This window comes from Ranitomeya variabilis, chromosome 2, assembly GCF_051348905.1.
Source record: "Ranitomeya variabilis isolate aRanVar5 chromosome 2, aRanVar5.hap1, whole genome shotgun sequence".
In the NCBI taxonomy this organism is placed as follows: Eukaryota; Metazoa; Chordata; class Amphibia; order Anura; family Dendrobatidae; genus Ranitomeya; species Ranitomeya variabilis.
The window spans coordinates 827,142,305-827,155,516 of NC_135233.1; the positions used below are offsets into that span (position 1 = coordinate 827,142,305).

Below are 13,212 nucleotides of genomic sequence, written 5' to 3' on the forward strand. Positions count from 1 at the left end.
GGGCACCCATCGGGGCTCGGAAGGGAAGGAGCGCCGCTTGGAATGCAGACTTTGATGGGATGGTCTGCGGGCGTCATGATGCAGAGCTCCTGATGTACCTAAACAGTAGAAACAGTAGAAACCCCCCACAAGTGACCCCATTTTGGAAACTAGACCCCCCAAAGAGCTTATCTAGATGTGTGATGAGGACTATGAACCCCCAACTGCTTCACAGAAGTTAATAATGTAGAGCCATGAAAATAAAAAAAATAATATTTTTTCCACAAAAATGATTTTTCACCCCCAAATTTTTGCTTTCACAAGGGTAGCAGGAGAAATTGGACCCCAAAATGTATTGTGCAATTTATTTAAACAGTTAATTACCGGCGATCGCAAAACAGGGGTCGGTAAAAACTGACCCCGATCATGTTCTTTGGGGTCTCGGCTACCCCCGGCAGCCGAGACCCCAAAGATCTCCCAGGTGCCGGCCGGCATGCACCCGCCATTTTTTTGCCGGAAGAAGATGGCGGCACCCATCGGGAGCCACGAGGAGCACCGGGGGAGACAGGTGAGTATGGGGGGGCTATCGGGGGCGATCGGGGACCCCATTTCTCTGTCCTCTGATGTGCGATCACATCGGAGGACAGAGAAATTAAATAGGAAATCGCGTTTTGTTTTTTTTTTGCGACCGCCGGTAAACGGTAAATTACCAGCGATCGCAACTCGGGGGTCGGTAAAAAAAACCCCGAATCATGTTCTCTGGGGTCTCGGCTACCCCCGGCAGCCGAGACCCCAAATATCTCCCGGGTGCCGGCCTGCGGGCCCACTGCGCATTCGCCCGCCATTTTTTTGCCGGAAAAAGATGGCGACGCCCATCGGGAGCCACGAGGAGCACCGGGGGACACAGGTGAGTATGGGGGGCTATCGGGGGCGATCGGGGACCCCATTTCTCTGTCCTCTGATGTGCGTTTTTTTGGGGTTTTTTGCGACCGCCGGTAAACGGTTAATTACCGACGATCGCAACTCGGGGGTCGGTAAAAAAACCCCGAATCATGTTCTCTGGGGTCTCGTGTACCCCCGGTAACCGAGACCCCAGAGAAAATCCGACTCTGGGGGGCACTATTCACTTTTTCCACAGCGCCGTTAATTAACGCCGCTGTGGTTTAAGTACCCTTAGCGGCCGCCGTTAAAAGGCGTATCGGCGGTCGTTAAGGGGTTAACACCTTATCAGAAAGAAAACAAGGTTACAATGGGCTAAGGAAAAGCAATCGTGGACTGCGGATGACTGGATGAAAGTCATATTCAGTGATGAATCACTAATCTGCATTGAGCAAGGTGATGATGCTGGAACTTTTGTTTGGTGCCGTTCCAATGAGATTTATAAAGATGACTGCCTGAAGAGAACATGCAAGTTTCCACAGTCATTGATATGGGACTGCATGTCAGGTAAAGGCACTGGGGAGATGGCTGTCACTACATCTTCAATAAATGCACAAGTTCATGTTGATATTTTGGACACTTTTCTTATCCCATCAATTGAAAGGATGTTTGGGGATGATGAAATAATTTTTCAAGATGATAAAGCATCCTGCCATAGAACAAAAACTGTGAAAACATTCCTTGAAAAAAGACACATAAGGTTAATGTCTTGGCATGCAAATAGTCCAGATCTCAATTCAATTGAAAATCTTTCGTGGAAGTTGAAGAAAAAGGTCCATGACAAGGCTCCAACCTGCAAAGCTGATCTAGCAACAGCAATCAGAAAGTTGGAGCCAGATTGATGAAGAGTACTGTTTGGCACTCATTAAGTTCCTGCCTCGGAGACTACAAGCTGTCATAAAAGCCAGAGGTGGTGCAACAAAATACTAGTGATGTTTTGGGGTGTTTTTTTTTTGTTTTTCATGATTCCATAATTTTTTCCTCAGAATTGAGTGATTCTATATTTTTCCCTCCATGCTTGGTTAAAAAAAAAGTAACCATCACTGACTACCACATTCTTTGTTCTTGATTTCTTTTAGTGTTTCTTAAAGCCAGAAAGTTGCCATTTGAAATGACTTTAGTTTTGTGCCATGTCTGTAATCTGCTTTTTTTCTACAAAATTAAACAATTGAATGAACATCCTCCAAGGCCGGTGATTCCATCATTTTTGCCAGGGGTTGTATGTATGGTTGGTTGGTTGGTTGGTTGGTTGGTTGGTTATCTTCCTCAGATTTGATTAGATATTCTGTACTTATTAAATAACCTAACCAATAAGTGAAGTATATAGGAACTGGTATTAGGACTGAGCATGTTAATGGAAACAGGAATTTAAGCTATTCAAAGAACCTGGTAACCTTAACAAGGATTTGAATAGGGTTTCTACCCTATATTGTTGACATTTTCCATTGAAAGCCCCCCCCCCCCCCCTTAAGGCCTGTACGAAACCCATCTTGTGTCAATCATCACTTAATTGTTCAAAATCCATCCCAACTCTATGCTATCAAGTGTAGATTGGGCATCCCAGAATGCCAACGCGGTTACAGAAACCAGCAGAAATATTTATTACTTTGTTATAAACCCTAGGATGTAACATTAAGACCCCCAAGAAATGTATTTAGTTCACTTATAGTTTCAGATTTCAATCATGGTGAATTTCTGGATACCGCATCCTAGCCAAGTACTAAGAGTTGATACAACTCGAACAGGCAAACTACAGATACAGGCTTCACATACACATAATCTACTATATAATTGTCTAAGTGTCACTTCAGTCTTTCTGTCCTCCTGTCTTTCTTTCTATCACGGATATTCATTGGTCGCGGCCTCTGTCTGTCATGGAATCCAAGTCGCTGATTGGTCTCGCCAGCTGCCTGTCATGGCTGCCGCGACCAATCAGCGACGGCCACAGTCCAATTAGTCCCTCCCTACTCCCCTGCAGTCAGTGCCCGGCGCCCGCTCCATACTCCCATCCAGTCACCACTCACACAGGGTTAATGCCGGCGGTAACGGACCGCGTTATGCCGCGGGTAACTCACTCCGTTACCGCCGCTATTAACCCTGTGTGACCAAGTTTTTACTATTGATGCTGCCTATGCAGCGTCAATAGTAAAAACATCTAATGTTAAAAATAATTTAAAAAATAAAAAATCATTATATACTCACCTTCCGCCGCCTTTCCCGCTCCTCGCGACGCTCCGGTGACCGCTCCATGCAAGCGGCAGGTTCCGGTGGCAAGGATGGTCTGCGAGAAGGACCTGCCATGACGTCATGGTCATGTGACCGTGACGTCATCACAGGTCCTGCGCGCCTGCGCAAGAAGGACCTGCCATGACGTCACGGTCATGTGACCGCGACACGGTCATGTGACCGCGACACGGTCATGTGACCGCGACACGGTCATGTGACCGCGACGTCATCACATGGCCTGCGCGAGAAGGAGGCGACAGGACTACAAGGGGCCCTCCGAAGGTGAGTATATGTTTATTTTTTAACCTGTGACATAAGTGGCTGGGCAATATACTACGTGACTGGCCAATATACTACGTGGCTCTGTGCTGTATACTACGTCGCTGTGCAATATACTACGTGGCTCTGTGCTGTATACTACGCCACTGGGCAATATACTACGTGGCTCTGTGCTGTATACTACGCCACTGGGCAATATACTACGTAACTGGGCAATATACTACGTAACTGGGCAATATACTACGTGGCTGGGCAATATACTACGTCACTGGGCAATATACTACGTAACTGGGCAATATACTACGTGGCTGGGCAATATACTACGTGACTGGCCAATATACTACGTGGCTCTGTGCTGTATACTACGTCGCTGTGCAATATACTACGTGGCTCTGTGCTGTATACTACGCCACTGGGCAATATACTACGTAACTGGGCAATATACTACGTAACTGGGCAATATACTACGTGGCTGGGCAATATACTACGTCACTGGGCAATATACTACGTAACTGGGCAATATACTACGTGACTGGCCAATATACTACGTGACTGGCCAATATACTACGTGGCTGGGCAATATACTACATGGCTGGGCAATATAAAACGTGGCTGGGCAATATACTATGTGGCTATGTGCTGTATACTACGTCACTGGGCAATATACTACGTTACTGGGCAATATACTACGTGGCTGGGCAATATACTACGTCACTGGGCAATATACTACGTGGCTCTGTGCTGTAAACTACGTCACTGGGCAATAAACTACGTGGCTGGGCAATATACTACGTCGCTGGGCAATATACTACGTGGCTGGGCAATATACTACGTGGGCTGGGCAATATACTACGTGGGCTGGGCAATATACTACGTGGGCTGGGCAATATACTACGTGGGCTGGGCAATATACTACGTGGGCTGGGCAATATACTACGTGGGCTGGGCAATATACTACGTGGATTGGGCAATATACTACGTGGGCTGGGCAATATACTACGTGGGCTGGGCAATATACTACGTGGATTGGGCAATATACTACGTGGGCTGGGCAATATACTACGTGGGCTGGGCAATATACTACGTGGGCTGGGCAATATACTACGTGGGCTGGGCAATATACTACGTGGACATGCATATTCTAGAATACCCGATACGTTAGACCCGGGGCATCATCTAGTAAATAGTATAAGGACCCCTGGACGAAGCATTTCAATGCGAAACGCACGTCGGGTGTGGTGGGTCCTTTGAGTGCTTCCCTCTTGGTAATTATACTTATACTATTTATGTGTATGTGAACTGTGTATGGAATTTATTTTCTCCGCCTTCGCTGTGCCTACGTAGGTAATCTATCACATTTAATGATAGTATATTTCACTCTTACTTCAATTATTATTGTTCCTATGTTTGCACATCAAGGGTGATGTGTAGTAATGCTTGACGCTCTGATGTATCTGCCGGGAACTGGGACAAACGGTGCGCATGCCCCGCTCAAACCATTAGCATTGGTTCTTTATGCATCATGTGTCGGGTCACATGGCCATAAAAGGTCCTGTTTGCAATATCTACACATTCCCCTTGATAAAGCAGTGCATTTGACACGCAAAACGCGCATCGGGTCCTCCACACCTGGCCCAGGGTCCTTCTACCTCTGCCCTTGGTAAGTTCTGCCCCTCTTTGTTACTAATTTTTGATCAATTCGATCGTTTGATACTTTTTCAGAGCGGTGGTCTTACCATCCTAGTTACTATTGCATTAGCACTTTATATAGCAAAACTCTTTGGCAGTTGCAATTGTTGGTATCCTGTTTTCATCCTGCTGTTGTCTCATGTTGTATATTTTTGATTGTTATGTTGGATATATATCCTTTTATTGAACCACCAATAAAATGTTTTTTACTAGTTACAACTGAATGCTCTCTTTCTCCTTTCATGCATGCTTAATTTCCAATTAGTCCATTTTCCCACTTTAACAGAGAGGATACAATGGTCTTGAAATACTTTTACCAAATCCCATATAACCATGTCTGTTGTGCAACTCTATTTATTAGGGGGATTGACTGTGATAATGCTGGTTTGACAGTCCCATACCGGCAAGTCCAGCTCGACCCTCCCTTAGGAGGGCAGGCCGGTTTAGTGCCACTCGACAATCAGGTTTATCTTGCCATTCCATACCAGGAGCGTAGATTTGGGCAACTGGTGATTTATCAGCCCCCAATACCGGCGAGTTCAACTTGCACCTGCCTTAGGAGGGCAGGCCGGTATAGTGACGCCAGACTTGGCACAATCAAGTTTACTTTACCACTCCATACCAGGAGAGTAGATTGGGGCAATTGGTGGCTTATCAGCCCCCCTACCAGCAAGTACCACCATGCACCTCCGCTAGGAGGGCACACCAGTAAAATTCAGCTCCACTTGGCAAAATCATCTTACCACTCCATACCAGGAGGGTAGATTGGGGTAATTGGTGGTTTATCAGCCCTCGATAACGGCAAGACCAGCTCACACCTCCCTTTGAAAAGCAGACTGGTATAGTGCTGCCCGAATTGGCACTATCAGTATCATCTTACCACTCCATATCAGAGGGGTAGTTTGGGGAATTGAGAGTTTTAATCACTTAGCGTCCAGAAGGCCATTTGAAGACTCCAGCTAGGAACCTTATCTGGATTAAAGGTGGTTTAATTCAGATTAGCGCAGCCAAGTCCATCTTGCACCTCAAACTCGGTGGGTGAATTGAGCTGTAGATGTTTATTAGCTGAAATGCTTTACAGTCAATCTTATGATCCCAGACTGGAAAGATCAACTGGGCTTAAATTGGCATTCTGATTAGAGCCATCATTTACACCTCTTACCAAGAGGTCCGCAGGGATATAAATGTTAAATGCAGACCAGTTCAATATACTATCCAAGTATGACGGATTGACTAGAATCTGTTGGACTCATCAGCTACCCTTTATATTAATAGAGTCACCACAGACAGAGAACATCGTTCGGAAGCCATCCTTACCAACATGACCAATATTGACAAAGGGTAGTTAAGCTTTGAGATCTTAGGGAAACAGTTCTACAAGCGCCAATTCGGCTGGATAACCAGGCAAAAGCCATAGCCCCCACACTGTACATACCACTGAAAGTTATACTCCACCAAAAACCCCATCAAGTCCCATCATGAAAAAGACAGCTTTGGAAAATCCTAGACCTAACATGGAAGGCTCTTCCACAACTATGAAGTGACCCGAAAACCTTTAGGCAGGCTAAACACGAAACCTGAGGTGTCATGTTAACCATGAGACACAAGGCCGGAGTTTAAATGGTAGGCAAACCACCAGACATGATGATCAATACCCAAGAAAAGAGGCCAGTTATGAGGCTCAATACACACGACACGAGGCCAGTCATGAGGTTCAATACACAAGCCATGAGGGCTGCCATGAGGCTCATTATACAAGGCTTGAGGCCAGCTATGAGTCTGAATAATTATAAAAACTTGATTCCAGCTCACCCAGTTGCTCTATGCTCATCTACCTGGGGCTCAGACAATGGCCTCGCCCTGGCCTCACATCAAGGAAAATAGAAAAAATTGGAGTCCGTCTCAACAGGATTGGATTTTCCTTTCCTTTTTATTTTTCAAAAGAAAATATGGTGCATACAAAAGAAAAATTTACATGGTCGACATGACCCAGTCACACGCTTCGACTGCACTAGGCAGTCTTACTCATGACTAATGGTCAAATAACATGCAGTCATTTATATATTCTTTTACAAGGTATAACACAGTGTTCTTAATTCACTTAACTGGGTGTATAGCAAGCGATGTAGCAAATACTAGAATTACAAAACTGCAAATTATTAGTGTCCATGAATTTTTCCACAGTGCAGGTGTAAAAAATTATATATAAAGTCACACACCAAAATTATAATAAACACATGCAATAGTGTGATGTTGAAATGGGAAAAATTAAATCATACACCAGAATAAAAAGCCCAAAGTGTATTTAATAATGACATGATATAATTATACCATGTTATGGAGGTTAATGTGAATTCTACCAAAGAAAAAAGTAAAAAAAAAAATTGACATTAAATTATATATATATATATATATATATATATATATATATATATATATATATATATATATATATATATATATATATATATATATATATATATATAGTGTAACTTTGGTGTTTCAATTATTATTGCAATTTTTGCAATACACGAGCCATGAGGCTCATTACACGAGCCATGAGGCCAGTCATGAGGCTCAATACCCAAGCCATGAGGCTCAATACCCAAGCCATGAGGTCAGCCGTGAGGCTCAATACCCAAACCCTGAGGTCAGCCGTGAGGCTCAAACCCCAAACCATGAGGCCAGCCATGAGGCTCAATACTAAAACCATAAGGCCAGCCATGAGGCTCAATACCCAAGCCACGAGGCCAGCCGTGAGGCTCAATACCCAAGCACTATGCAAGAGTTTACTAAAAATCGAATACAGCATATGTTTACAAGACAGGCTCTTTGAGCCAACTAAGCCAAAGCAGAGAGAAACGCCGGGCTGCAAGCCACCTTTCCAGGCTGTGCGACGCAAAGCACTAGGCCAAAATCAACCATAGGAAGGTACTGAATCATTAAATGTAGATTCTCCCAATATTGTTGTTAGCATTTCAGAGCCCAACTGGGCCCCTGTACGCACTGCCTGGTTTACTAGAGGTTGTTAACTTGCTATAGAACACCATGGTGTTACATGATTCACAGCTGGTCCAGCCGTGTAGTTAAGTCTCCTCCATCCAGAGGACATGAAACCACATTGAACAAGGAAGTGGGAGCTTCCTTTTTATACTGTGCGTGGGGTTTCTGCACAGGAATAGTGACAGATCCTAATTACTCACGTGTGCTGTCATGAGTGAGGGGAAAATGGACAATGTTCAAATGATATTTTGCAGGAAGTTCACAAAAGAAAATACAAAGGTTAACATAATTATAGTTTATGTTTAGTTGATGGGTACATGTTCTATATTTTAAAAAAAACATTTACGAGAAATATGGATGTGTGACTGAAGCCTAAAACTACAGATTACAAAGCTCACGTACTTGGAGAAAAAAGTTTCAGCTGTTCGCCATCATCTGTACCAGTTGTCAGAAGCAAGATCTCTTGATCAACAGTGACATCCTGGTTTCCGCATTTCTTTATACAGACACTCTTTTCAGGCTTACTAACAACTGGAGACTCCTTTCTTGTTGAAGCTGCACATTTTTTAGAATCTTCTAATGGGCTTGAATCTGAATGCGATACTAAATGTATGGTTCTCCTCTTTTTCAGAGTGCACTTTTCTGGAAGGGCATTGCCCAAGGATCTTCTTCGTTTGCTCCTGTCTTTATCATTTGACACAAGTGGAGGGAGGCTGGGTGACGTTCTTGAATCCTTAGTCAGTGAAAACGGACTAATTTTGTTTTGATGGGTATTTTCATCTATCGAAGTAAAAAAATCTTCAAAACTAGGATAAGTCGCATCAGAGTCTGCATTACATGATGATAAACGTGATTTTGTTTCCATCTTAATAGCTTTATTTTTACCATGGGAAAACGGAATTTCGGGTTTCAGGCTGCGACGTCCTGTTTTCTTGGACTGGTTCTTCTCTTCACACAATGCAATAAGTCGATTTGCCATAGATGAATATTCCGAGCCTGTGATTCTGTCCTTTTCTGGAGAGGTATTCAAAAAACCATCACTCCTACTGTTAGTCGTGCTATAAGCAGCGTCCACTTTTCTATTGCACTTTTGGTTCTTAGGTGAAGTTAGTATAGAAAAGTTTGTAGTTTCCCCTTTTTCAGCATCAACACTGAGATTTGAAATAGCTCTACATCCCGTAGCTGTAAAATCCATATCCGGATCATTCATGGTAAAGAGTGCTGCGCTATTTGTACGATGTTCAAGTTTGAAAAGATTTGTTTTCCGGATCTTGGTTTGAGGTCGTGATCGCCTCTTTACTCTTTCAGGACTAGATTTAAATCCCTTGGTTTTTTGAGGCGTTATTAAACCTGATCCTGAAGCTATTGAGTTGACTGAGTCTTTTTTAGCGGTGTGGATTTTATTATTGATTGGAGAGCTAGGAACATTGTCTTTTGTCAAAACACTTTGGAAAACTTCCTCATAGCTAGTATCAAGCAAGCTGCTGTCATTCACTAATATAAAACAGAAAAAAAAAACAATTAATAGGTTTAGAAATAAGGGCTTAAAGGGGATAGACCTAAATCTTTGTTGAAAATAATTCCAAATAAAACACAATTTCACACATTGTTAGATTGTCTCTCAATTACTCACCACACTCGGATATAAGATAAGAAAAACAATTATATGTACTGTAAACTGTACTATAAATCCCAATTACTTAGTATAATATATAATATAGGTGATCAAATCCCTGTAGTAGGCAATGCATCTAAAAACAGTGCCAATTTGGATTTTGTATTAAGAGGTTGTCCACGACTGGGGTAACTCCTTCTCTTTCTGAATGTATACCCCCGTGAAAATTTAAAACACTTCTACTGACCTCCTGTGCCGGGGCCTTTTCAGCAGTTTCAGCACTCTCGTTCATGTGGCTCACATACGGTTATGATGCTCTGGCGTTACTGTCCTCATCTTTGGATGTATACATAATCAAAAGGAAGTAAAAGCTGCAGCCGGCTGATTACTTATTTTTCGGACTATAAGACGCACTTTTTTCCTCCCAAAATGTGGAGGAAATGAGGGGTGCGTCTTATAGTCCAGATGCATGAGATCTGGCTGTGGTGGCGCCGTTTCGGCGGAGCATTGGGTCACATGAGGCTGGAGTTGGCGGCTCCGGCTAACTCCTGTGCCCGCTGCTGAAGAGAAATTAATATGCACTGCATTCCACGCCCATGGGCGTGGAGGACAATGCAGATTCATTTTTCTGGCATCCTGATATAAATGGTTCCATCATTTTTTCTTTTATAATTGGCCCCATCAGGAAAGATTAAAAAAAAAAAAAAATAAAAAAAAAACACTCTCTCACGTTCACGGACCTCCCTCGCAGCTCCTGCTCCAGTGCCAGCAGCTGCTTATTGCTTGTAAGCAGTGCATGGCAGGGACGTCATGCGCTGCTCACAAGTAAAGCACAGCTGCCGGAATACTCACTAGGACCGTTCATCGCAGAGAGCAGTGAGTATCCATTCCTCTTCAGTAGTGCGCAGTATCAGCCACCGGCTTCCTGCTGGGGCCGGCGGTCACATGTGCCGATACTTAAAATAAATTTATATTCTGAATATTCATTTCTTAAGTATCGGCACACGTGACCGCCGGCCACAGCAAGAAGTCTCCAGGTGACAGTGCATGCTACTGAAGAGGAATGGATACTCACCATTCTCTGCGATGAACGGTCCCCCAGTGAGTATTCCGGCAGCTGTGCTCTGCATGTGAGCAGCGCATGACGTCCCTGCCATGCACTGCTTACAAGCATTAAGCAGCTGCTCGCACCGGAGCAGGACGCTGCACGGGAGCGCCGTAAAGGTGAGTGTAATGGATTTTTTGTTTTTAATCTTTCGGGATGGGGCCGTGCATGCCAGGACCGGGACGGGGCCGTGCATGCCAGGACCGGGACGGGGCCGTGCATGCCAGGACCGGGACGGGGCCGTGCATGCCAGGACCGGGACGGGGCCGTGCATGCCAGGACCGGGACGGGGCCGTGCATGCCAGGACCGAGACGGGGCCGTGCATGCCAGGACCGGGACGGGGCCGTGCATGCCAGGACCGGGACGGGGCCGTGCATGCCAGGACCGGGACGGGGCCGTGCATGCCAGGACCGGGATGGGGCCGTGCATGCCAGGACCGGGACGGGGCCGTGCATGCCAGGACCGACCAGGACCGGGATGGGGCCGTGCATGCCAGGACCGGGATAGGGCCCGTGCATACTAGGACCGACCAGGACCGGGAAGGGGTACCAGGACCGGGATGGGGCCGTGCATACCAGGACTGGGATGGGGCCGTGCATACCAGGATAGGGATGAGGGTGCCATGTGTATCAGAATGGGGATGAGGGGACCATATATACCAGGATAGGGGATATTACAGTACAGATTTGACCATTTTTTTTAATTCAAATTAATTTTTTCATAATTTCCTCCTCTAAACCTAGGTGCGTCTTATCGTCCGATGAGCCTTATAGTCCAAAAACTACGGTACTTTCTCTTATTTACTCATACATCCGAAGGTGGGAACAGTGAAGCGAGAGCTGACCTTTCAAAGGGCTCACGTGTCTTAACCGCACGAGCCCCAAAAGTTTACATGAGTGCCGACACCGGAGGCGAGTATAAGTGTTTTCATTTTCACGGGAGCAAATGTTCAGATCGAGAAGGGGTTGTCCCAATAGTGGATAACCCCCTTAATTGAGAAATATAAATGTTTTTACCTAGGCAATAACATTAAACAACATTACAGTTTTAGGGTATGTGCACACGTTCCGGATTATTCGCGGATTTTTCACGTTTTTTCGCCGTATTCCGTGGCAAAAACGCATAAAAAACACATACATTATGCATCCCACCATTTTCAATGCATTCTGCAATTTTTGTGCACATGTTGCGGATTTTTCCGCCAAAAAAACGCATGTGGAAAAATACGCAGCATGTTCATTAATTTTGAGGATTTTTTTGCGGATTTCCCACTATGTTATTGAATTGGGAAGCTCCGGAATAAAACGCAAAAAATCCGCATAAAATCAGCGCAAAAAAACGCGAGAAAAACGCATGCGGATTTTATGAGGAAAATCTCCGGTTTTGCTCAGGAAATTTCTGCATAAAATCCTGACGTGTGCACATACCCTTACTCTGGGTTTTGTCTAACATACATAGACTTTTTTCAAAAATAAATTAACAATAATAACGCAAAAATATCAACTTGCAGCATGTACCAGTTTCTTCCATAAATTGGATGAGACTCATCCATTCAAATCTAAGGGTGTGCCCATATTTTACAAATACATTGCAATTCTGTAATATACAGTGGGTTCGGAAAGTATTCAGACCCCTTTAAATTTTTCAGTCTTTGTTTCATTTCAGCCATTTGGTAAATTCAAAAAAGTTCATTTTTTCGCAATAATGTACACTGAAAGCTGTGATTAAAAATCATAGTTATTCCACAAAATATTGATTTCTGAACTCTTCCTGAGTTAAAACATTAGTATTGTTGTTTCTAAATGATTATGAACTGGTTTTCTTTGCATTATTTGAGGTCTGCAAGCAATGCACTTTTTTGTTATTTTGACCATTTCTCATTTTCAGAAAATAAATACAAAATGTATTGCTTGGAACTTCGGAGACATGTTGTCAGTAGTTTATAGAATAAAAGAACAATTTACATTTTACTCAAAAATATACCTATAAAGAGAAAAATCAGACTAACTGAAAATTCTGCAGTGGTCTTAATTTTTGCCAGAGCTGTATATGATCTCAAGTTGTTTTTCAGTTTATACAGTCATGGCCAAAAGTATTCACACCCGTGCAATTCTGTCAGATAATACTCAGTTTCGTCCTGAAAATGATTGCAAACACAAATTCTTTGGTATAATTATCTTCATTTAATTTGTCTTAAATGAAAAAACACAAAAAGAATTGTCCTAAAGCCAAATTGGATATAATTCCACACCAAACATAAAAAAGGGGTGGACAAAAGTATTGGCGCTGTTCGAAAAATCATGTGACGCTTCTCTAATTTGTGTAATTAACAGCACCTGTAACTTACCTGTGGCACCTAACAGGTGTTGGCAATAA

The 13,212-nt window shown here is 43.8% G+C and overlaps 1 protein-coding gene across 4 annotated transcripts in view; it reads right to left on the reverse strand.

Annotated features, from left to right (window-relative positions):
• The window catches only part of MCPH1 (microcephalin 1), a 435,753-nt gene that overhangs the window by 366,343 nt on the left and 56,198 nt on the right, over positions 1-13,212 (reverse strand). For all 4 annotated transcript variants that reach the window (XR_013221834.1, XM_077290054.1, XM_077290052.1 and 1 more), the window contains exon 8: positions 8,518-9,609. Coding sequence is in view for 3 of the 4 variants with exons in the window: in XM_077290054.1 (XP_077146169.1) it covers positions 8,518-9,609 (1,092 nt within the window). In the remaining variant the exon portion in view is untranslated. The remainder of the gene's footprint in view (positions 1-8,517; positions 9,610-13,212) is intronic.